The 26,799-nt window shown below is 46.3% G+C and overlaps 1 protein-coding gene across 1 annotated transcript in view; it reads right to left on the bottom strand.

The window, feature by feature from the left end:
* Nucleotides 1-26,577, bottom strand: part of LOC130282106 (clotting factor C-like) — a 53,524-nt gene extending 26,947 nt beyond the window's left edge. The window contains exons 1-5 of the mRNA XM_056530008.1: nt 26,510-26,577; nt 25,414-25,466; nt 11,202-11,237; nt 3,089-3,140; nt 1,981-2,047 (exon numbers count right to left, since the gene is read on the bottom strand). Coding sequence (XP_056385983.1) covers nt 1,981-2,047; nt 3,089-3,140; nt 11,202-11,237; nt 25,414-25,465 — 207 coding nt within the window. The 5' untranslated portion in view covers nt 25,466; nt 26,510-26,577. The remainder of the gene's footprint in view (nt 1-1,980; nt 2,048-3,088; nt 3,141-11,201; nt 11,238-25,413; nt 25,467-26,509) is intronic.
* Between the last annotated feature and the right edge of the window lie 222 nt (nt 26,578-26,799).

Here is a 26,799-nt window from a genome sequence, read left to right on the forward strand (position 1 = left end):
AATGACGGCATTCTGGTGGTGGCAACAGCATGCGTTGATTGGTGTGCTGTCTGGCTGGCCCCGGGTGCCGATGCACGCTGTCTGACTGTGCCCTAGCTCCTTGCGACGACCTCCCCCTGCTTCCAACTCGTCTTCTCCTCCTCTCTGTCTCCCCATCTGAACTTTTCCTCTGTTCTTCTTCTCTTCTAGCGGGCACCCACGTGACATCCACGGACGCATCGTCATCATCAACTGCTTCACTTTTATCTGACAACTCATGAAAGGAAGCAGCAATGGGTACAACATCATCATCATCACACCATACGTCCATGTGTGTAATGCTGCCTGACTGAGACATATCCCTGTTATCTACATCCTCTGGCAATAATGGTTGCGCATCACTCATTTCTTCCAACTGATGTGTAAATAACTCCTCTGACGAATCAAGTATAGCAGCTGTGGTGTTGGTGGTGGCGGCAGGCAGGCGAGTGGTAACTTGAAAGGTGCCCGAAGCTAAGCTGGAGGAGGATGGTGCGTCAAGGTTCCGAGCGGAAGTTGTAGAAGATTGGGTGTCCTGTGTTAGCCAGTCAATTATGTCCTCAGAACTTTTCGAGTTCAGGGTACGTGGCCTCTGAACACTGGGCATTATTCTAGGGCCAAAGGGAATCACAGCACCACGACGGCCCCTGCAGGGTGGCCTGCCTCTGCCTGTCATCTTTTTTTTCGATTATTGGTACTATGCGTGCAAGCTACTGTGACAACAGATATGAGTGGCACTGTGCCCTGGCAGAAGTTGGCAGAGTAGACGCTGTAGGCCTGACACACACGTTTGCAGACAACTAACTGCTATTCAATCTATTGCATTCAAAATTGTATTTTTTTTTTAAATTTACACTACTGTTACACCATATATGAGTTGCACTGGTATGACACTGTGGCCTTGCAGGCCCTGAAACACACTTGTGTGAAGGAAACTGACTATTATTTCACAGTCCAAATTATTTTTTTTTTAAATGCAAGCTATTGTGACACTAGATGTGTGGTGGCACTGGGCAAGTGGGCACAGTATAAGCTGTGAGCCTGACACACACGCTGGAAGGCAGGCAAATGCAATTAGACTACAGAGGGGGGAAAAAAATGCAGAGATCAGCAGAGATCAGATTAGTCCTTCAGGACTGTAGTGGACACTGAAGACTGTAGTTGATTGAAAGAAAAAAAGTTTTCCACCGGAGTACCCCTTTAAACCAGTGGTTCCCAACCAGTGGTGCAAAACACGTGTGTGAAAGAAACTGACTGCTATATTACTGCTATAGTGAGAGGTGGCACTGGGCAAGTGGGCACAATATACACTGTGAGCCTGCCACACGCTGCTAGGCAGGCAAATGCAATTAGATTACACAGGGGGGGGGGGGGGGGGGGGGGAATGTAGACTGATGTTTGAGCCCTAAAAAGGGCTTTTTTTGGGTGCTGTCCTTACAGCAGAGATCAGATTAGTCCTTCAAGACTGTAGTGGACCGTGAATAAACTAACTAGCTATCGATTTCCCTATTAAATCAGGAGCAGGTTCACTATCCCTCTTCTCACTAACCATGCAGATTCAGACTGATTCCAAAATGGAGTTTGTCCAAGAGGTGGGAGGGTCTGGGAGGGAGGGTCTGCTGCTGATTGGCCTGTGAGGTACAGGGTCAAAGTTTACTTAATGATGACGAATAGGCGGCGGATCGAACATTGTATATGTTCGCACGGTGCGGCGAACGCGAACAAGCTATGTTCATACTGGGAGCTGTAGTCACATGGTAAAAACTTCTATCGCACTTTTAAAATTGGAAATTGGTATATTTGAGTTTGAGTAAATAATTTTCCACAATGCACTACACTGCGGGAATCCGTCACGCCAAATAGGGAACCAGTTGTTACACATTTATATCCCACCCCTGAATAACCTGATGTAAAGGAATAAGGGAGGACAATTTGTAATACAGTAATATAAAATCGTTTTACCTCTGTGTAGATTTCTGTTCCCCATACAGAAAGATTTTTGCTCATACATCCAGATGGACAATAAATTCTACAGCAGAAGAAGGTAATATTAGTAAATATATGTTACTATAACCACTTAAGGTTAAAGCCCATTTTGGCCTTAAAAGGTACTCCACCGGAAAAAATCTTATATGGGATCCGTACAGCAGATAACTGGGGTGCCGCAGCGGAGATCGCGGTGGTCTCCAGCGGCGGGACCCCGGTGATCTCTGCTGCGGCACTCCAGTTATCCAGTGCAGGAAGCGAACTCTGCTTCATGCTGGATGACTGGCAACCACAGCCGCCATGTCCCATCCATTCATGTCTATGGATAGTATGTAGCCGTCATGCCCCCTCCAATAGACATGAATGGAGGGGGCGTGCGTGACGTCACAAACACAGAAGCTCCAAGCTTCCAGCCCGAAGATCGCAGGGGTCCCCAAAGCCAGGACCCCTGTGATCAGACATCTTTTCCCCTATCCTTTGGATAGGGGATAAGATGTTTTCCCACGTAGTACCCCTTTAAGGACCAGGACAATTTTCATTTTTGCACTTTTGTTTTTTCCTGCTCCCCTTCTAAAAATCATGATGCTTTCATTTTGCACCTACAGATGCATACAGGGGCTTGTTCTTTGCATCACCAATTGTACTTTGTAATGACATTATACCAAAATCTGCAGAAAAAAAACTAAACATTATTTGTGTGGTGAAATAAAAAACAACAACACCATTTTGTAAATTTGGGGCCTTCCATTTCTACAAAGTGCACTTTCCAGTAAAAATTACACCTTATCTTTATCCTGTAGGTCCATACCTCTACAAGGATACCTAATTTAGGTAGGTTTTATTTTATTTTACTACTTTAAAAAAGTATGCACAAAAACTAGTATGTTTAAGGGTCTGCGTTGCTTCTTGTTTGGTTCTACTAAACCATACTTCTATCACCATATGACTCTGTGACAATCAAATTTTGGTGTTGCAGCTATATGTGAGGTGGACCTTTCTTTAGGTTATACTACTAGACCACAATGATATAGACAACTTCCATCATGATGATAAAGGAAGCATAAGACAAGTACTCGGTACTCACTGTGAAGTAGAACTTGACAGATCTTTCGATGTAGCACAGCAAGGAACTAATACTGAAATAATAATAGTAGAAGTTGAAAGGAAATACTTTATCTTGTTGGGTTATTAAAACTGTTTTGGAAGCACAAGGAGAATCCATTGATAACTATTGAACTCTACTGAATCTCATGCTTCAGACTGACAACAGTGGTATTAAAGGGGTACTCCGCCTCTTATCCCCTGTGACATCACGAGTCTCTGGCGCTGAATCTGATGCTCTAAAGGAACACTGGGTGCAGCATGGATATCGTGGGGGTCCCCAGTGGCCAGACATCCACGATCAGACATCTAGGTACTCTGCCCCTAGATAAGATGTCTAGGGGCGGAGTACCCCTTTAAAGACTTTTATATTGTCGCCTATCCTTGGGATAGGCTGTCAATACCAGATCAGTTAGGGGTCCACCTCCTGGCCAACCTGCCAATCTGCTTATTGAATGGCCCACGTGGCTCTTGTGAGTGCTTCTGACTCTCAAAGGAGAACTCCGGGATATGAAACTTATCCCCTATCCACACCTCACCATGGACTCTACCATACTGCTCTTGGAATGGTGCCAAGCCAAGACATGTATTGAATATATATATATATATATATATATATATATATATATATATATATCTCAATAACCTCTCTAGCCCCACCCAGTGGATGCAGCAACACTACCAAAACCAGTAGCCAGTATCCCACTAGGGCACTAGGGCCACATCATTGCCACTTGACTGATGACATGCCCTGAAATTTCAGTATTACTTAAGGGGGTTATCCAGCATTAGGTAAACTGAACTGATTTCTTCAAAAACCTGCACCACATTTGTCCACAGGTTGGGTGCTGTTTTGCAGCTCAGTTCAATTGAAATGAAAGGAACCAAGTTGTAATACCACAAACAACCTGCAGACAGGTGAGGTGCTGCTTTTGAAAGAAATTAACTTGTTTTATATTGCTGGACAACCCATTTAACAGGATACACATACAACCAAAGCACATCACACTTAGTACACCCTCTTACTTTCTAGCACTGGACACATACTGTAAGGATGACATTCTGAAAGGGAATAAAAAGAATACCAGAGGGCACGATAGCAAAGATGCAGAAGTGATATTTAGAAACACAAACATTTCCAATATGATTTTAGTTGAAAGATTTTTTTTTTACCTTATCTAACAGATAAATGTTATATTTACCTGTGGGCCAAATGCATTATTTAAAGTGGTACTCTGCTGCTCAGCGTTAGGAACAAATTGTTCCGAACGCTGGAGCTGGCGCTGGGAGCTTGTGATGTCATCGCCCTGCCCCCTCATGATGTCATGACCTGCCCCACAATGCAAGTCTATGGGAGGGGGTCTGACAGCCATCACGCCCCCTCCTATAGACTTGCATTGTGGGGGCAGGGTGTGACATCATGAGGGGGCGGGCTATGACGCCACAAGCTCCCAGCTCCAGCTTCAGCGTTCGGAACAGTTTGTTCCAAACGCTGAGCAGCAGAGTACCCCTTTAACTGTGCACAATCATAGACAGAACCTTCCAGAGAACCCTTTGGACTCCTTCACCCACTATGGCCAGGGTGCTACTTATACCTTGGTATCCAATTTAGCTACATCACTGTTTGTAAGCATTTGTGTGTAGAGAGGCAATATATTTGTGCATACATAGTCTTATTTTGGGATTGAACCTTTATTTTCTATGTAAGTTAATATATTGTTTCTAACACAAATTTCAATCTCTCTTGTGGTGAAAACACTAAACTAGAACACAAGAAATAATTCAGCACATGAGAACAGCACATAATGAGACACTATGCATTGAAGTTCATGGGGTTAAAAAGAATAATCTGCCAGAAAGGGAGAGATAGTATGAAAATCCTCCATGAGATTGAGGCCTGCTGGATTTTAAGAACAAGCGCACAGAAAGGAGCCGCTCTTAATGACAGCATTGATATGGGTATACTTCTCGGAATATTTGTATTGTTTTGAAACTTTGTTTGTTATTTATGTTTTATCTATCTGCTTGTAATCCCCGCCCCGCGTCTGACGTCATCTATGAAGGTGTATTTAGGTGTGATACCTGAAAAGGAAGGGGAGGGTCTCTTGAAGCGTGACCACGCGCAAAATAGTTGTTAACTGAGCAGAGCACACTGGTGTCCAAGCCTGAAGTGGTACGATGCTTTATTTGTACCTGCACCCGTAAATTTAATAAAGTCTTAAGAAGTACATGGTGAGTGCCATTCATATTCTATCCTATTTCATATTGGACTGTTGCTGCACCTATTTATTCTTGAAGAGAGCGCCACCTACAAGACCTGTCCGGTCTCCCGTGTTAGTCGCCAGGAATCCTATGTACTCATAATATAGGTAGTGCCAGCCAGCTGAACCTTCTGCTATAAATATTTAACTACAGATTAGCTTATTCCACAATTTTAGCTAAAACTTGTCACGATGCCGGCTGGCAGGTAGTGGACCCTCTGTGCCAGAGAGGGATTGGCGTGGACCGTGCTAGTGGACCGGTTCTAAGCCACTACTGGTTTTCACCAGAGCCCGCCGCAAAGCGGGATGGTCTTGCTGCGGCGGTAGTGACCAGGTCGTATCCACTAGCAACGGCTCACCTCTCTGGCTGCTGAAGATAGGCGCGGTACAAGGGAGTAGGCAGAAGCAAGGTCGGACGTAGCAGAAGGTCAGGGCAGGCAGCAAGGATCGTAGTCAGGGGCAACGGCAGAAGGTCTGGAAACACAGGCAAGGAACACACAAGGAACGCTTTCACTGGCACTAAGGCAACAAGATCCGGCAAGGGAGTGCAAGGGAAGTGAGGTAATATAGGGAAGTGCACAGGTGAAAACCCTAATTGGAACCACTGCGCCAATCAGCGGCGCAGTGGCCCTTTAAATCGCAGAGACCCGGCGCGCGCGCGCCCTAGGGAGCGGGGCCGCGCGCGCCGGGACAGAACAGACGGGGAGCGAGTCAGGTAGGGGAGCCGGGGTGCGCATCGCGAGCGGGCGCTACCCGCATCGCGAATCGCATCCCGGCTGGCAGCGGGATCGCAGCGCCCCGGGTCAGAGGACGTGACCGGAGCGCTGCAGCGGAGGGAGTGAAGCGAGCGCTCCGGGGAGGAGCGGGGACCCGGAGCGCTCGGCGTAACAGTACCCCCCCCCCTTGGGTCTCCCCCTCTTCTTGGAGCCTGAGAACCTGAGGAGCAGACTTTTGTCAAGGATGTTGTCCTCAGGTTCCCAGGATCTCTCTTCAGGACCACAACCCTCCCAGTCTACTAAAAAAAAATTTTTCCCTCTGACCTTTTTGGCAGCCAAAATTTCCTTGACCGAGAAGACGTCCGAGGAGCCGGAAACAGGAGTGGGAGGAACAGATTTGGGAGAAAAACGGTTGAGGATGAGTGGTTTGAGAAGAGAGACGTGAAAGGCATTAGGGATACGAAGAGAAGGAGGAAGAAGAAGTTTATAAGAGACAGGATTAATTTGACACAAAATTTTGAAAGGACCAAGATAGCGTGGTCCCAACTTGTAGCTAGGAACACGGAAGCGGACATATTTAGCGGAGAGCCATACCTTGTCTCCAGGGGAAAAAACGGGGGGAGCTCTTCTTTTCTTATCCGCGAACCTCTTCATGCGTGAAGAAGCCTGTAAGAGAGAATTTTGGGTCTCTCTCCATATAATGGAAAGGTCACGAGAAATTTCATCCACAGCGGGCAGACCAGAGGGCAAGGGGGTAGGGAGGGGGGGAAGAGGGTGACGGCCGTACACCACGAAAAATGGGGATTTGGAGGAAGATTCAGAGACCCTGAAGTTATACGAGAATTCGGCCCATGGAAGGAGATCTGCCCAGTCATCCTGGCGGGAGGAAACAAAATGTCGCAAATAATCACCCAGGATCTGGTTAATTCTTTCTACTTGTCCATTGGACTGGGGATGATATGCAGAGGAAAAATTTAATTTAATCTTGAGTTGTTTACAGAGAGCCCTCCAGAATTTAGACACGAATTGGACCCCTCTATCCGAGACAATCTGCGTAGGCAAGCCGTGAAGACGAAAAATGTGTACAAAAAATTGTTTAGCCAACTGAGGCGCAGAAGGAAGACCAGGAAGAGGGATGAAATGTGCCATTTTGGAGAATCGATCAACGACCACCCAAATAACGGTGTTGCCACGGGAAGGGGGTAAATCAGTAATAAAATCCATACCAATCAGAGACCAAGGCTGTTCGGGGACAGGCAGAGGATGAAGAAAACCAGCGGGCTTCTGGCGAGGAGTCTTATCCCGGGCACAGATAGTGCAGGCTCGCACAAAGTCCCCAACATCCGTCTCCAGAGTCGGCCACCAATAGAAGCGGGAGATGAGTTGCACAGATTTCTTGATGCCCGCATGACCTGCGAGATGGGAGGAGTGACCCCATTTGAGGATTCCGAGGCGTTGGCGTGGAGAAACAAAGGTCTTTCCTGGAGGAGTCTGCCTGATGGAGGCAGGAGAAGTGGAGATCAGGCAGTCAGGTGGAATGATGTGTTGCGGAGGGAGATCCACTTCTGAGGCATCCGAGGAACGAGAGAGAGCATCGGCCCTAATGTTCTTATCGGCAGGACGAAAGTGAATCTCAAAATTAAATCGGGCAAAGAACAGAGACCACCGGGCCTGGCGAGGATTCAGCCGTTGGGCAGACTGGAGGTAGGAGAGGTTCTTGTGGTCGGTGTAGATAATAACAGGAAATCTTGATCCCTCCAGCAGATGCCTCCATTCCTCAAGTGCTAATTTAATGGCTAGAAGCTCTCGATCCCCGATGGAGTAGTTCCTCTCCGCTGGAGAGAAGGTCCTAGAGAAAAAACCACAAGTGACAGCATGCCCGGAAGAATTTTTTTGTAGAAGAACAGCTCCAGCTCCCACTGAGGAGGCATCAACCTCCAATAGGAAGGGTTTGGAAGGGTCAGGTCTGGAGAGCACGGGAGCCGAAGAAAAGGCAGACTTGAGTCGTTTAAAGGAGTCTTCTGCTTGAGGAGGCCAGGACTTGGGATCAGCATTTTTTTTGGTTAAAGCCACGATAGGAGCCACAATGGTAGAAAAATGTGGAATAAATTGCCTGTAATAATTGGCGAACCCCAAAAAGCGTTGGATAGCACGGAGTCCGGAGGGGCGTGGCCAATCTAAGACGGCAGAGAGTTTGTCTGGATCCATCTGTAGTCCCTGGCCAGAGACCAAATATCCTAGAAAAGGAAGAGATTGGCATTCAAACAGACATTTCTCAATTTTGGCATAGAGTTGGTTGTCACGAAGTCTCTGAAGAACCATACGGACATGCTGGCGGTGTTCTTCTAGATTGGCAGAAAAAATTAGGATATCGTCCAGATATACAACAACACAGGAGTATAACAGATCACGAAAAATTTCATTGACAAAGTCTTGGAAGACGGCAGGGGCATTGCACAGTCCAAAGGGCATGACCAGATACTCAAAGTGTCCATCTCTGGTGTTAAATGCCGTTTTCCACTCGTCCCCCTCTCTGATGCGGATGAGGTTATAGGCGCCTCTTAAGTCCAATTTAGTGAAGATGTGGGCACCTTGGAGGCGATCAAAGAGTTCAGAGATGAGGGGTAAGGGGTAGCGGTTCTTAACCGTGATTTTATTAAGACCGCGGTAGTCAATGCAAGGACGTAGGGAGCCATCTTTTTTGGACACAAAGAAAAATCCGGCTCCGGCAGGAGAGGAGGATTTACGGATAAAGCCCTTTTTTAGATTCTCCTGGACGTATTCGGACATGGCAAGAGTCTCTGGGGCAGAGAGAGGATAAATTCTGCCCCGGGGTGGAGTAGTACCCGGGAGGAGGTCGATAGGGCAATCATAAGGCCTGTGAGGAGGTAGAGTCTCAGCTTGTTTTTTGCAGAAAACATCCGCGAAGTCCATATAGGCCTTAGGGAGACCGGTTACTGGAGGAACCACAGAGTTACGGCAAGGGTTACTGGGAACCGGTTTTAGACAGTTCTTGGAACAAGAGGACCCCCAACTCTTGATCTCCCCAGTGGACCAATCCAGGGTTGGGGAATGAAGTTGAAGCCAGGGAAGTCCAAGGAGAATCTCCGAGGTGCAATTGGGGAGGACCAAAAGTTCAATCCTCTCATGATGAGATCCGATGCTCATAAGAAGGGGCTCCGTGCGGAAACGTATGGTACAGTCCAATCTTTCATTATTTACACAATTGATGTAGAGGGGTCTGGCGAGACTGGTCACCGGGATGTTGAACCTGTTGACGAGAGAGGCCAAAATAAAATTTCCTGCAGATCCAGAGTCCAAGAAGGCCACTGTAGAGAAGGAGAAGGCAGAGGCAGACATCCGCACAGGCACAGTAAGACGTGGAGAAGCAGAGTAGACATCAAGGACTGTCTCACCTTTGTGCGGAGTCAGCGTACGTCTTTCCAGGCGGGGAGGACGGATAGGACAATCCCTCAGGAAGTGTTCGGTACTAGCACAGTACAGGCAGAGGTTCTCCATACGGCGTCGTGTCCTCTCTTGAGGTGTCAGGCGAGACCGGTCGACCTGCATAGCCTCCACGGCGGGAGGCACAGGAACAGATTGCAGGGGACCAGAGGAGAGAGGAGCCGAGGAGACGAAACGCCTCGTGCGAACAGAGTCCATATCTTGGCGGAGTTCCTGACGCCTTTCAGAAAAACGCATGTCAATGCGAGTGGCTAGGTGAATAAGTTCATGTAGATTAGCAGGAATTTCTCGTGCGGCCAGAACATCTTTAATGTTGCTGGATAGGCCTTTTTTGAAGGTCGCGCAGAGGGCCTCATTATTCCAGGACAATTCTGAAGCAAGTGTACGGAATTGTACGGCATACTCGCCAACGGAAGAATTACCCTGGACCAGGTTCAACAGGGCAGTCTCAGCAGAAGAGGCTCGGGCAGGTTCCTCAAAGACACTTCGGATTTCCGAGAAGAAGGAGTGTACAGAGGCAGTGACGGGGTCATTGCGGTCCCAGAGCGGTGTGGCCCATGACAGGGCTTTTCTGGACAGAAGACTGACTACGAAAGCCACCTTAGACCTTTCAGTGGGAAACAGGTCCGACATCATCTCCAGATGCAGGGAACATTGGGAAAGAAAGCCACGGCAAAACTTAGAGTCCCCATCAAATTTATCCGGCAAGGATAAGCGTATCCCAGGAGCGGCCACTCGCTGCGGAGGAGGTGCAGGAGCTGGCGGAGGAGATGACTGCTGAAGCTGTGGTAGCAACTGTTGTAGCATAACGGTCAGTTGAGACAGCTGTTGGCCTTGTTGCGCTATCTGTTGTGACTGCTGGGCGACCACCGTGGTGAGGTCAGCGACAACTGGCAGAGGAACTTCAGCGGGATCCATGGCCGGATCTACTGTCACGATGCCGGCTGGCAGGTAGTGGACCCTCTGTGCCAGAGAGGGATTGGCGTGGACCGTGCTAGTGGACCGGTTCTAAGCCACTACTGGTTTTCACCAGAGCCCGCCGCAAAGCGGGATGGTCTTGCTGCGGCGGTAGTGACCAGGTCGTATCCACTAGCAACGGCTCACCTCTCTGGCTGCTGAAGATAGGCGCGGTACAAGGGAGTAGGCAGAAGCAAGGTCGGACGTAGCAGAAGGTCAGGGCAGGCAGCAAGGATCGTAGTCAGGGGCAACGGCAGAAGGTCTGGAAACACAGGCAAGGAACACACAAGGAACGCTTTCACTGGCACTAAGGCAACAAGATCCGGCAAGGGAGTGCAAGGGAAGTGAGGTAATATAGGGAAGTGCACAGGTGAAAACCCTAATTGGAACCACTGCGCCAATCAGCGGCGCAGTGACCCTTTAAATCGCAGAGACCCGGCGCGCGCGCGCCCTAGGGAGCGGGGCCGCGCGCGCCGGGACAGAACAGACGGGGAGCGAGTCAGGTAGGGGAGCCGGGGTGCGCATCGCGAGCGGGCGCTACCCGCATCGCGAATCGCATCCCGGCTGGCAGCGGGATCGCAGCGCCCCGGGTCAGAGGACGTGACCGGAGCGCTGCAGCGGAGGGAGTGAAGCGAGCGCTCCGGGGAGGAGCGGGGACCCGGAGCGCTCGGCGTAACAAAACTCTTGTTAATATTACCTGCGTATCCTAGTGGACATGACTGTATTTGTGCACCTGTATTATAAAAATGAAAAAACAGATTTTTGGTTTACACAAGAAATCAAGGTGTGTTATTATACACAGATTTATAGTATATTTACAGCAATGGTAATAGATTAATCGTAAGCGATTTGTTGCAGAATTTGTCTCAGTACCCTGAATTTGTCCCAAACCTACACAGGACCAGACTTATCTTAAAAATTGGCTAAGGGCAGGATGCATAAATACTTTCACATTTTGTCGCATACGGGTTAAAAAGTTGCAGGAGGCACCATACAAACTAGTGTATTGTAGTAAAAAAATATGTACCAGCACCATATTTTTCACATGCCCTACACCATTTAATAAATTCTGCACACGTACACATTTTCCACCACACAAATTATAGGTGTAAAAAAAGTTTGCCTACACCACCATTGATAAATTTCCCCCCATAGTTCTTATAAGACCAGGGTCCATCAAGTTCAACCTTTATCCCTATTGTGTCTTTACTGAGTTGATCAAGGGGAAGGTAAAAAAGCCCTCAGGCTAGTGTTTCACTTGTGCCCAAAAAAACGCCAAAACGGACCTCTGCGGACAGATGTTAGCTGCAAGTCAATAAAAAAACCCGCAAAATTTCATATCCACTTTGCGTTTTTCTGTTTGGTGTTTCTTTAATACTTTTGGTGTTTTTAACCTCTTAAGGACCCGGGGTTTTTCTGTTTTTGCATTTTCGTTCTTTCCTCCTTACCTATAAAAAATCATAACTCTTTCAATTTTGCACCTTAAAATCCATTTGATGGCTTATTTTTTGCGCCACCAATTCTACTTTATAATGACGTCAGTCATTTTACCCAAAAATCTACCACGAAACGGAAGAAAAAAAAAACCCCGCCATTTTGTAAATTTTGGGGGCTTACGTTTCTACACAGTAAATTTTTCGGTAAAAATGACACCTTTTCTTTATTCTGTAGGTCCATACGATTAAAATGATACCCAACTTATATAGGTTTTATTTTGTCGTACTTCTGGAAAAAAATCATATGTACATGCAGGAAAATTTATACGTTTAAAATTGTCATCTTCTGACCCCTATAACTTTTTTATTTTTCCACATATGGGCTGGTATGAGGGCTCATTTTTTGCGCCATCATCTGAAGATTTTAGTGGTACCATTTTTCTTTGATCGGACTAATTGATCGCTTTTCATTAATTTTTTCATGACATAAAAAGTGACCAAAAATACACTATTTTGGAATTTGAAATTTTTTTGCGCGTATGCCATTGACCGTGCGGTTTAATTAATGATATATTTTTATAATTTTGAGATTTCCGCACACGACGATACCACATATGTTTATTTTTATTTACACAGTTTTTTTTAAATGGGAAAAGGGGGGTGATTCAAACTTTTATTAGGGAAGGGGTTAGATGATCTTTATTCACTTATTTTTTTCCACTTTTTTTTTTTAAACAATGTTATAGCTCCCATAGGGACCTACAACACTGCACACACTGATCTTTTACATTGATCAATGGTTTCTCATAGGAAACTATTGATCGATGATTCTGCCGCTTGACTGCTCATGCCTGGATCTCAGGCACTGAGCAGTCATTCGGCGATCGGACAACAGGAGGCAAAGTAAGGGACCCTCCTGCTGTGTCTCAGCTGTTTGGGATGCCGCAATTTCGCTGCAGACATCCCAAACAGCCCCCTGAGCTAACCGGCAAAGTTGAACGCTGCGTCTAAAGGGTTAATAGCACGCGGCACCGCGATCAATGCCGCGCGCTATTAGCCACGTGTCACGGCTGTGTTAGAGGCTGGGCCTGACCCACTATGATGCGGGGCCACGCCATGGCCCCGCGTTATAGAACGGGAGCGGACTCATGACGTACCATTACGTCATGGGTCCTGTAGGGGTTAAGCACCTTGGCAGTTTTTCAAAATCACAGCATGTTGAACCTATGGTGTTTTTTTCACTGAAAACGCCATGTGAGTTTTAAATTTGGTGTTTTTGCAGGCGGTTTTTATTCTTTTTTGGACTTTAGCAATCCAAAAAAGGGATGGAGATACCTTTTTTTAATAAAATTTCGTAGGGTACCATAAAAAATGTAAAAAAACAATAAAAGATACAGTAGGGATGGAAAAATTGTATTTAATGAAATTAAAATTTTTGATAACAAAATTTTTATTAATTTTTAAACAGGGATTAATTTATGTGGGCGATCAAGGAACCAAAAATGTAGCCGGCAATAATAAAATGTAGAAAGGGGCCATTTAAATGTAAATATAATATATTTTATATAATTAATTTTGTTAATCTTTTTGTTAGTAATGTATTTTAATAATGTGTTTAATAAAGTGTGTGTTTTTTTTACTTTTTTCTTTATTTTTTTCATTTTTTTTAGGTAGTACTACTACTCCCAGCATGGAACAGTTGTTTCATGATGGGAGTAGTAGTACCTGTTCTAATAGACAGATCACCCGGGTGTCACTTCTGACACCCATTGTGATCCTGGTATATAATCTACAGAAGCCGGCGGCACGGCCGCTTCTCCTCTCCTCTCCCCAGAGAAGAGCGGGTGTGCCGCCCGCATCTATACATTATACAGGACGATCAGGAGTGACACCTGCTGTGATCTGTCCTTAACTGCAGGTACTACTGCTCCCAACATGGAGCACACTCTGCTACATGCTGGGAGCTGTAGTACCTGCATTGAGACAGATCGCAACAGGTGCCAGAAGTGACACCGGCTGCGATCTATTAATGCAGGTGCTACAGCTCCCAGCATGAAGTAGAGTGTGCTCCATATTGGGAGAAGTAGTAATTGCAGTTAAGGACAGATCACAGCAGGTGTCACTCCTGACACCCACTGTGGTCGTCCATCATCCTTCTGAGATGCGGAGCGGCTTTCTTCTGCACTCACATCTCTGCTCTGTACTCCGGGCCAGCCAATGATGTGAATATAAATTCACATCACTGATTCATATTTCCCGCTGAGAGCTGCCAACATCCGGCCAATCACCACTCTGGGCCGAAAATATGAATCAGTGATGTGAATTTCTATTCACATCACTGGCAAGCCCGGAGTACAGAGCAGAGATGTGAGTGCAGGAGAAAGCCGCTCTCCATCTCTGCAATATAAAGGACGATCCCATCGAGTGTCAGAAGTGACACCTGGGGCGATCTGTCTATTAGTACAGGTACTACTACTCCCATCATGGAACAGTCTATTCCATGCTGGGAGTAATAGTACTACCTAAAAAAATGTAAAAAATAAAGAAAAAAAAGTTTAAAAAGTTAAAAACGCACACACTTTATTAAATCCATTATTAAAATAGATTACTGATAAAAAGTTAAGATAACAAAATTATTTATAAAAAATATATTATTTTTACATTTAAATGGCCCCTTTCTAAAGAAAAATTATTGTCGGCTACCTTAGGTCCCTGTCGGCCCACATAAATTTGTACCTGTTTAAAAATGTATAAAAATTTTGCTATGAAAAATATAAATTTCGTTAAATACAAATTTTTCCACCCGTACTGCATCCATACAGCAAGTGGCCAAAAATGCAATTTACACTCAAAGGCAAAAATGCCAGAAAAAAACGCCATGTGCATAAAATGCTGTGGCATAGCGTTTTTTCTGGCATTTTTTCTTGCATTTTATCGGCCCAGAAAAAAAAAACAAGTGGAAATTTTGCCTCATGAGGCTGATACCAATTGGGCCATGACAGGGGAAAAAATCCTTCCTGACTCCAAATATGGCTACCAGAATTCTGTCCCTGTAAATCTAGTGACGATAACCTATAACGTTCTCATAACCTATTACTCTCCAGAAATGCATCCAGGCCCCTTTTAAATTCTTTTATTGAGGTCACCATGACCACTTACTCTGGCAGAGTTCTCACTGCTCTTACAGTAAAGAACCCCCGTCTGTGCTGGTGTAGAAACCTTCTTTCCTCGAGACGTAGAGGATGCCCCTTTTTATAGATACAGTCCTGGGTATAAATATGGGAGAGATCTCTGTCCTGCCCCCTGGTATATTTATACATAGTTATTAGGTCGCCCCTAAGTTGTCTTTTTTCTAAACTAAATAACCCTAATTCTGATAATCTTTCAAGGTTCTGTAGTCCTCCCATTCCCCTTTAGCCCCTGAACCCTCTCCAGCTCCTTTATATCTTTCTTGTACATTAGTGCTCAGTACTGTACACAGTATTCTATGTGTGGTCTGACTAGTGATTTGTACAGTAGTAGAATTTTCCTTGTCGCGTGCATCTATGCCCCTTTTGATGCACCCTATGATTTTATTAGTCTTGACTGCAGCTGCTTGACACTGGTCACTACGGTTAAATTTACTGTTGACTCAAAGTCCCTATTTTAAACACTCCTCCAACCTTCCGTCCATCTTCTCCCCATGCACAGCTGTACCCTTCCCATTGAGATGCAGCCTGTCCCTACTGTAGAGCCTGTATCCCACAGAAAAGTCATTCTTGTTCTCCATAAACCCAAAGCCCTACTTCCTACACCAGTTTCTGAGAAACTAATCTCCCGCTGCCTCTCAGGTGTGGCATGTGGTACAGGTAGTATTTCAGAAAATATTGTGTCATGAAGGGGCAGGGAGTAAGTGAGGCCCTAAACTAACCCTCAACCCCTGTCCCTTCCTATTGTCTATCTGCCCTAAGTGACAGATCGACAACCATGAAGACAATCCCTACACTGTATTATGTGCTAGGGCGTCAGAGTCAAAAATAATAAACAAACTGTACAATTTCGGGGTACATGTCAAGAACACAAGGGGTAAACACAAACCAATGAATATGAACAAGGCTGAATAACAGGACAATAGTAATACAGCAAAACAGAACCAGAATTTGCAGGGGTTGAACAGGTTTACTGATGTCAGACACCATAAAGGTCAGGATTACTAGAACACTATTCACACTACACAGAAACAAGATAAACTTCAAAAGCCAAATTCCAACATGGAGGAATATAGGTCAAGGTCCAAAACATCCACAAAGTCAAAATTCCACAACATGGAGGGACATGGATAAAGATACAAGACTAACATACACCAAGCTCGGTACAGTAGATAACCATGGTCAAAACTCAGGACATGTGCTTAGACAGACATAGTGTGAAGTGAACACACACAGACACAAACAGACTCAGAAGCTAAATGAAAATTACCAGCACTTGGATGAAGGAGAGCTGGAGTAAAAACACCCAACCCAGGATCCCATAGGCTGACAGCATTAATAGCATTAATTCTTCCTTAACCAGAGAGAATACACAAAGAAACTGGTCAGACATAAACAGCATGTCTGAACAGGCACCAATGCAAGAAATACAAAAGACAAATATGCGGGCATTACAATATTACCTTGGAGGTCCTTGCCTTTATCTTACTGCCTATGTCCCATATAATTTTTAACCTCTTAAGGACACATGGCGCTGTGGCTAATAGAGCACAGCACTGATCGCATTGCCGTGCTCTATTAACCCTTTAGGCGCCCTTGGTCACCGTGTCTAAAGTGAAAGTAAAGTACTGCTGGTTAGCTCAGTGGGCTGTTTGGGACCGACGCAGCCAAATCGTGGCATCCCGAACAGCTGGAAGGCACCAGGAGGGTCCCTACCTGCCTCCTGCGAGTCCGATTGCTAAATGACTGCTCAGTGCCTGAGATCCAGGCATGAGCATTCAAGCGGCAGAATCATTCATCAATGTTATCCTATGGGATAACAATGATTAAGTCCGGGGTGAAAACCGCTTTACAAAACGATTGGGGATGCATTATGTGTATGTAAGGTTTTATGCTGCTTCTTTTGCCTAGTACATTTGTTTCACCACCTCCGCTATACATTTTAAAGGATAAAATCAAATTTTTATTTTTTTATTATTTAAAAAAAAAATCCCAGCAATTTTTTTATTCTTTTATTTTGTTTTTGTTTTGTTTTCTTTCCTCTCTACTGTGTTGTTGTACAGATTGTTCTGCCGTGTTAGTGATGTAGAAAATTATGGAAACACACACACTTTGTTTTTTGTGTGACTGTTTTATGTGTACACTTTAGGAAATGCAGACGTTTAATTAAAAATCAAACCGAAAATATATATATAAATATTTTTCTCTTTTTTTTTTGTTTTTTTTTTTCCATGTAACTTTTAAGCTTTAACCCCTGTCAGTGCTGGATGTGCCTGTGACACAATGTGTTGCAGTTACCCTCTAGTTTTTTTTTTTTCGGGGTTTCATATGTCTCTGATAATTCAAAGCACTTTTTTTTTTTAGAAACTTACAAAAAAAGTGCCCTGCTGGTCGAAAATTAGCAGAGATTCCTAAATGACAACTTTCTGCTGGATGATTGTAGAGAATCATTGCTTATAAACTAATAGCTTTCTACACTGTGTTACATAAATAAATTTAAAAAAATCGGAAAAAAAAAATGTAAAAAAATAAAAGATCAGTGTGTGCAGTGTTATTGCTAAAAAATCACACCCCTTATATCATTAATTAAACCGCAGGGTCAATGGCGTACACGCAAAAAAATTCAAAAGTCCAAAATAGCGTATTTTTGGTCACTTTTTATATTATGAAAAAATGTATAAAAAGCTATCAAAAAGTCCGATCAATATAAAAAGGGTACCAATAAAATCTTCAGATCATGGCGCAAAAAATTAGTCCAAATACTGTCCCGTATGCGGAAAAATAAAAAAGTTATAGGGGTCAGAAGATGACAATTTTAAACATATAAATTTTCGTGCATGTAGTTATGATTTTTTCCAGAAGTACAACAAAATCAAACCTATATAAGTATGGTATCATTTTAATTTTATGGACCTACAGAATTATGAGAAGGTGTCATTTTTACCGAAAAATGTACTGCGTAGAAACGGAAGCCCCCAAAATTTACCAAATGGCGTTTTTTTCTTCAATTTTGTTGCACAATGATTTTTTTCTGTTTCAGGAAAAACGAAAGTGCAAAAACGGAAAAACCCTGAGTCCTTAAAGGGTTAAGGACACTCCACCTATCTCTTACTTTGTCATTGGTGCTAATGTGCACCATCTTCTCTGGGTCTACTCCAGCTTCTTCCTAGTAATCTGTCAACCGGATCCGCAATGTGCTGAACTTGACCGCCAGGAAGACAACACACTGTTCATCTATTGCGATCTTTGTAACAGATTACCTTGTCTCCCTAATAATTGAGTCCCCCCCTAACAGCACCTGTCAGGCCTGCCCTACATTCCCCTTCCAATCTTTACTGGAGCAGATGCCCCCTTTACTGACAGACGCAGTGTCTTGCTTCAGTGGTGCTAATTCTGAATTAAAATCCCCCTCATCTGCAATCTGGGCATGTGCTAGATCAGGACTCGCCTCCATTACACTTTTCCCCTACCCTGTTTTATTATTTTAACTCAGCTAACTGCCTCACTGTCCTGCACCTCCACACCACTAGCCCATCCCCCTCTGCCCCAGGAAGTGCTTGCTCAGTCAGCAGCAGATTCCTCTCCATGTTGTCATTGTATCCCAGTCTTGCCAGTTGCTCCTCTAGGTCCAGCATCTTGGCTTACAAATGAACAACTTGCACACATCTTACACAGTAGTATGCACCCTCGAACCACTGTTCAAGAAGTGTATATATTGAGCAAGATGTACACCGGAATGCATTTGTCACGATGCCGGCTGGCAGGTAGTGGATCCTCTGTGCCAGAGAGGGATTGGCGTGGACCGTGCTAGTGGACCGGTTCTAAGCCACTACTGGTTTTCACCAGAGCCCGCCGCAAAGCGGGATGGTCTTGCTGCGGCGGTAGTGACCAGGTCGTATCCACTAGCAACGGCTCACCTCTCTGGCTGCTGAAGATAGGCGCGGTACAAGGGAGTAGGCAGAAGCAAGGTCGGACGTAGCAGAAGGTCGGGGCAGGCAGCAAGGATCGTAGTCAGGGGCAACGGCAGAAGGTCTGGAACACAGGCTAGGAACACACAAGGAACGCTTTCACTGGCACAATGGCAACAAGATCCGGCAAGGGAGTGCAGGGGAAGTGAGGTGATATAGGGAAGTGCACAGGTGAACACACTAATTGGAACCACTGCGCCAATCAGCGGCGCAGTGGCCCTTTAAATCGCAGAGACCCGGCGCGCGCGCGCCCTAGGGAGCGGGGCCGCGCGCGCCGGGACAGAACAGACGGAGAGCGAGTAAGGTACGGGAGCCGGGGTGCGCATCGCGAGCGGGCGCTACCCGCATCGCGAATCGCATCCCGGCTGGCAGCGGAATCGCAGCGCCCCGGGTCAGAGGATGTGACCGGAGCGCTGCAGCAGGGAGAGTGAAGCGAGCGCTCCGGGGAGGAGCGGGGACCCGGAGCGCTCGGCGTAACAGTACCCCCCCCCTTGGGTCTCCCCCTCTTCTTAGAGCCTGAGAACCTGAGGAGCAGACTTTTGTCTAGGATGTTGTCCTCAGGTTCCCAGGATCTCTCTTCAGGACCACAACCCTCCCAGTCCACTAAAAAAAAAGTTTTCCCTCTGACCTTTTTGGAAGCTAAGATCTCTTTGACAGAGAAGATGTCCGAGGAGCCGGAAACAGGAGTGGGAGGAACAGATTTGGGAGATAAACGGTTGAGGATGAGTGGTTTGAGAAGAGAGACGTGAAAGGCATTAGGAATACGAAGAGAAGGAGGAAGAAGAAGTTTGTAAGAGACAGGATTAATTTGGCACAAGACTTTGAAAGGACCAAGATAGCGTGGTCCCAGTTTGTAACTGGGGACACGAAAGCGGACATATTTAGCGGAGAGCCATACCTTGTCTCCGGGAGCAAAAATGGGGGGAGCTCTTCTTTTTTTATCGGCAAACTTTTTCATGCGAGATGAAGCCTGTAAAAGAGAATTTTGGGTCTCTTTCCATATGGTGGAAAGATCACGAGTCACTTCATCTACAGCGGGCAAACCAGAGGGCAAGGGAGTAGGGAGGGGGGGAAGAGGGTGACGGCCGTACACCACGAAAAATGGGGATTTGGAGGAAGATTCAGAGACTCTGAAGTTATACGAAAATTCGGCCCATGGTAGAAGATCTGCCCAATCATCCTGGCGGGAGGAAACAAAATGGCGTAAATAATCACCCAGGACCTGGTTAATTCTTTCCACTTGCCCATTGGATTGAGGGTGATATGCAGAGGAAAAGTTTAATTTAATCTTGAGTTGTTTACAGAGAGCCCTCCAGAATTTAGACACGAATTGGACACCTCTATCCGAGACAATCTGCGTAGGCAACCCGTGAAGACGAAAAATGTGTACAAAAAATTGTTTAGCCAACTGAGGCGCAGAAGGAAGACCAGGAAGAGGGATGAAATGTGCCATTTTGGAGAATCGATCAACGACCACCCAAATAACAGTGTTGCCACGGGAAGGGGGTAAATCAGTAATAAAATCCATACCAATCAGAGACCAAGGCTGTTCGGGGACAGGCAGAGGATGAAGAAAACCAGCGGGCTTCTGGCGAGGAGTCTTATCCCGGGCACAGATAGTGCAGGCTCGCACAAAGTCCACAACATCCGTCTCCAGAGTCGGCCACCAATAGAAGCGGGAGATGAGTTGCACAGATTTCTTGATGCCCGCATGACCTGCGAGATGGGAGGAGTGACCCCATTTGAGGATTCCGAGGCGTTGGCGTGGAGAAACAAAGGTCTTTCCTGGAGGAGTCTGCCTGATGGAGGCAGGAGAAGTGGAGATCAGGCAGTCAGGTGGAATGATGTGTTGCGGAGAGAGTTCAACTTCTGAGGCATCCGAGGAACGAGAGAGAGCATCGGCCCTAATGTTCTTATCGGCAGGACGAAAGTGAATCTCAAAATTAAATCGGGCAAAGAACAGAGACCACCGGGCCTGGCGAGGATTCAGCCGTTGGGCAGACTGGAGGTAGGAGAGGTTCTTGTGGTCGGTGTAGATAATAACAGGAAAACTTGATCCCTCCAGCAGATGCCTCCATTCCTCAAGTGCTAATTTAATGGCTAGAAGCTCTCGATCCCCGATGGAGTAGTTCCTCTCCGCTGGAGAGAAGGTCCTAGAGAAAAAACCACAAGTGACAGCATGCCCGGAGGAATTTTTTTGTAGAAGAACAGCTCCAGCTCCCACTGAGGAGGCATCAACCTCCAATAGGAAAGGTTTGGAAGGGTCAGGTCTGGAGAGGACGGGAGCCGAAGAAAAGGCAGACTTGAGTCGTTTAAAGGCGTCTTCTGCTTGAGGAGGCCAGGACTTGGGATCAGCATTTTTTTTGGTTAAAGCCACGATAGGAGCCACAATGGTAGAAAAATGTGGAATAAATTGCCTGTAATAATTGGCGAACCCCAAAAAGCGTTGGATAGCACGGAGTCCGGAGGGGCGTGGCCAATCTAAGACGGCAGAGAGTTTGTCTGGATCCATCTGTAGTCCCTGGCCAGAGACCAAATATCCTAGAAAAGGAAGAGATTGGCATTCAAACAGACATTTCTCAATCTTGGCATAGAGTTGATTGTCACGAAGTCTCTGAAGAACCATACGGACATGCTGGCGGTGTTCTTCTAGATTGGCAGAAAAATTTAGGATATCGTCCAGATATACAACAACACAGGAGTATAACAGATCACGAAAAATTTCATTGACAAAGTCTTGGAAGACGGCAGGGGCGTTGCACAGGCCAAAGGGCATGACCAGATACTCAAAGTGTCCATCTCTGGTGTTAAATGCCGTTTTCCACTCATCCCCCTCTCTGATGCGGATGAGGTTATAGGCGCCTCTTAAGTCCAATTTAGTAAAGATGTGGGCACCTTGGAGGCGATCAAAGAGTTCAGAGATGAGGGGTAAGGGGTAGCGGTTCTTAACCGTGATTTTATTAAGACCGCGGTAGTCAATGCAAGGACGTAGGGAGCCATCTTTTTTGGACACAAAGAAAAATCCGGCTCCGGCAGGAGAGGAGGATTTACGGATAAAGCCCTTTTTTAGATCCTCCTGGACGTATTCAGACATGGCAAGAGTCTCTGGGGCAGAGAGAGGATAAATTCTGCCCCGGGGTGGAGTAGTGCCCGGGAGGAGGTCGATAGGACAATCATAAGGCCTGTGAGGAGGTAGAGTCTCAGCTTGTTTTTTGCAGAAAACATCCGCGAAGTCCATATAGGCCTTAGGGAGACCGGTTACTGGAGGAACCACAGAGTTACGGCAAGGGTTACTGGGAACCGGTTTTAGACAGTTCTTGGAACAAGAGGACCCCCAACTCTTGATCTCCCCAGTGGACCAATCCAAGGTTGGGGAATGAAGTTGAAGCCAGGGAAGTCCAAGGAGAATTTCCGAGGTGCAATTGGGGAGGACCAAAAGTTCAATCCTCTCGTGATGAGATCTGATGCTCATAAGAAGGGGCTCCGTGCGGAAACGTATGGTACAGTCCAATCTTTCATTATTTACACAATTGATGTAGAGGGGTCTGGCGAGACTGGTCACCGGGATGTTGAACCTGTTGACGAGAGAGGCCAAAATAAAATTTCCTGCAGATCCAGAGTCCAAGAAGGCCACAGTAGAGAAGGAGAAGGCAGAGGCAGACATCCGCACAGGCACAGTAAGACGTGGAGAAGCAGAGTAGACATCAAGGACTGTCTCACTTTTGTGCGGAGTCAGCGTACGTCTTTCCAGGCGGGGAGGACGGATAGGACAATCCCTCAGGAAGTGTTCGGTACTAGCACAGTACAGGCAGAGGTTCTCCATACGGCGTCGTGTCCTCTCTTGAGGTGTCAGACGAGACCGGTCGACCTGCATAGCCTCCACGGCGGGAGGCACAGGAACAGATTGCAGGGGACCAGAGGAGAGAGGAGCCGAGGAGAAGAAACGCCTCGTGCGAACAGAGTCCATATCTTGGCGGAGTTCCTGACGCCTTTCGGAAAAACGCATGTCAATGCGAGTGGCTAGGTGAATAAGTTCATGTAGATTAGCAGGGATTTCTCGTGCGGCCAGAACATCTTTAATGTTGCTGGATAGGCCTTTTTTGAAGGTCGCGCAGAGGGCCTCATTATTCCAGGACAATTCTGAAGCAAGAGTACGGAATTGTACGGCATACTCGCCAACGGAAGAATTACCCTGGACCAGGTTCAACAGGGCAGTCTCAGCAGAAGAGGCTCGGGCAGGTTCCTCAAAGACACTTCGGATTTCCGAGAAGAAGGAGTGTACAGAGGCAGTGACGGGGTCATTGCGGTCCCAGAGCGGTGTGGCCCATGACAGGGCTTTTCCGGACAGAAGGCTGACTACGAAAGCCACCTTAGACCTTTCAGTGGGAAACAGGTCCGACATCATCTCCAGATGCAGGGAACATTGGGAAAGAAAGCCACGGCAAAACTTAGAGTCCCCATCAAATTTATCCGGCAAGGATAGGCGTAGCCCAGGAGCGGCCACTCGCTGCGGAGGAGGTGCAGGAGCTGGCGGAGGAGATGACTGCTGAAGCTGTGGTAGTAACTGTTGTAGCATAACGGTCAGTTGAGACAGCTGTTGGCCTTGTTGCGCTATCTGTTGTGACTGCTGGGCGACCACCGTGGTGAGGTCAGCGACAACTGGCAGAGGAACTTCAGCGGGATCCATGGCCGGATCTACTGTCACGATGCCGGCTGGCAGGTAGTGGATCCTCTGTGCCAGAGAGGGATTGGCGTGGACCGTGCTAGTGGACCGGTTCTAAGCCACTACTGGTTTTCACCAGAGCCCGCCGCAAAGCGGGATGGTCTTGCTGCGGCGGTAGTGACCAGGTCGTATCCACTAGCAACGGCTCACCTCTCTGGCTGCTGAAGATAGGCGCGGTACAAGGGAGTAGGCAGAAGCAAGGTCGGACGTAGCAGAAGGTCGGGGCAGGCAGCAAGGATCGTAGTCAGGGGCAACGGCAGAAGGTCTGGAACACAGGCTAGGAACACACAAGGAACGCTTTCACTGGCACAATGGCAACAAGATCCGGCAAGGGAGTGCAGGGGAAGTGAGGTGATATAGGGAAGTGCACAGGTGAACACACTAATTGGAACCACTGCGCCAATCAGCGGCGCAGTGGCCCTTTAAATCGCAGAGACCCGGCGCGCGCGCGCCCTAGGGAGCGGGGCCGCGCGCGCCGGGACAGAACAGACGGAGAGCGAGTAAGGTACGGGAGCCGGGGTGCGCATCGCGAGCGGGCGCTACCCGCATCGCGAATCGCATCCCGGCTGGCAGCGGAATCGCAGCGCCCCGGGTCAGAGGATGTGACCGGAGCGCTGCAGCAGGGAGAGTGAAGCGAGCGCTCCGGGGAGGAGCGGGGACCCGGAGCGCTCGGCGTAACAGCATTGCCAACCGTGCAAGACATCTTAGTAAATGGGGATAGCAAAGATATTAAACAGACATAAACAGACAGTAAATATTACAAAAACATAAAGGCCCTTTTACATGGGACTATTATTGGCTGAATGAGCATTTCAAGGAGTACCCTTCCTGACATTGTTCCATGTAATAAGGCCAGCAATCAGCCAATAAATGAGAAAACACTCGTTAATCATATAATATACAGGTTGTAGGTTTGCCACAATAGACTCTCTGCTCTGGGTTTATGGTGGCTTTATGGTGGGAGATTCATAGCAGGGCCCCTTTCTATGACATTTATATATCCTATTAGTCTTCATGAAACAACATCTTTGTGCAAGTGCTTCCTATATTTTGACATTTGGCACCTGAGGAAGGAGCCGAAACAGCTGTAGGGGTAGCAGTGGCGAGGTTACACAGTTCCACCATGGGTGAGATATTCATTACTATTCAGTGTATTGGATAATGCAATAATGATATGTGTGTTTACTAGTCTATAATATAGTACCTTATCTCATTTACTAATGGCCATATGGAGACAGTTATAAGCCCATAGATAGTATACAAACTATATGTGAGGTAAAGGTAAAAGAGTGTTTGGATGAAAAAGTCCACTACTTTATGCACATTGTTGACTTCTCCAATCCTGTAGATTTATATTTATTATTGAATCCTGTGTAGTCTGGCTTCACCGTATATAGGAATTCCTGCCTGCAATATTTTAATAATTGTGTTGTTGATTTTTATTCAATAAAATTGATATTTTGTATGGAATCATAAACTCTAGTGACATTCATTCAGTGTAAGATGAATCTACGTGTGTGTGTGTTTTTTTTTTGTGTTATCATTTATTCAAAGTGAAGGTCACCAACTTATATCTAATGTAAAATGTTCATACCTGCATGTCTGAAAACTGCAATAGCAATGAAAATGGAAAGTAACAGCTTCATCCTGTAATGGTAAAAAAAAAAAAATGAGGTCAGAAGTTAAGAGTTATGAAAAAATGGCCCAGATTTATCAATCTGGATGAACCCAAAAGCCCCTATTCACACTACGTAGATAACGCTTGGGAATTTCAAGGGCATTGAAAGCGGAATCCTCATACAGCAATCTTTCAATGACTTCAATGGGATTATGCTGCTTAGTTCACATGAGGTAAGTTCCAAAGCTAAACCTTCAGTGAGGAATTGGTTTCCACCAGAAGACTGAACAAGAGAGAAACCAGGAGCTAGCAGAACGCTGTATTCTCCTGCCCTCCCATAGAGATACATGGAGGGTCGTGTTGGAGAAAAGTTGTCCTGCACGATGGCTCTCCTTTAAAGGGCTACTCCACTGCTGAGCGTTTGGAACAAACTCTTCCGAACGCTCCAGCTGGCGCCGGGGGCTCGTGACATCATAGCACTGCCCCCTCATCACATCACGCCCCGCCCCTTCAATGCAAGTCTATGGGAGGGGGCGTGATGGCTGTCACTCCCCCTCCCATAGACTTGCATTTAGAGGGCAGGGCGTGATGTCATGAGGGGCGGGGCTATGATGTCACGAGCCCCTGGCGCCAGCTCCAGCGTTCGGAACAGTTTGTTCCAAACGCTGAGCAGTGGAGTACCCCTTTAAGTTTCACTAAGGAAGTTCAATGAGGAAATTCCTTGCTGAATTTCCTCTGTGTAAACGGACTTGAACTGTCTAGTTTTGTCCATAATGACCAATCACAGCTCAGCTTTCAGATGTTGACGAGCTCTGGTACAATGAACGCTGAGCTGTGATTGGTTGTTCAGTCAGAATGATAAACCTGGGCCAATGAATTTTGTCATGTGCCCTGATATTAGTGAAAGTAGTGAAGAAATCCTGAAAAAATAAATTTCACAACAAACACTGTATTTCAATGCAGTAAAACAGAAACAGAGCATCTAGTTCCTGGGCTGTGATGCAAAATGTTTAACAGGGACAGAATTATAGCACTGGTATACTCTCTATACGCTCTATACTCTCTCTCATACTCATTGTGCTGACAGACCCTTTTAGAAACTAGTGCTGGGCAGGACCCATGAAACTGCACATATATGAAGATTTATCAAACCTTGTGTAGAGGAACAGTGGAGAAGTTGCGCATAGCAACCAATCAGATTCCAGCTTTCATTTTTGCAACAAGAACAATTTGATTGGTTGCTGTGGGCAACTGCTCCACTGTTCATTTACACAAGGTTTGATACCTCCCCACTCCACACTGTGTTGTCTCTGTAAAGGTAGGACAGGTATATCACAGACCATAGATAACACACACTTTTAG

The sequence above is a fragment of the Hyla sarda genome, chromosome 7, assembly GCF_029499605.1.
Source record: "Hyla sarda isolate aHylSar1 chromosome 7, aHylSar1.hap1, whole genome shotgun sequence".
Taxonomy (NCBI): Eukaryota; Metazoa; Chordata; class Amphibia; order Anura; family Hylidae; genus Hyla; species Hyla sarda.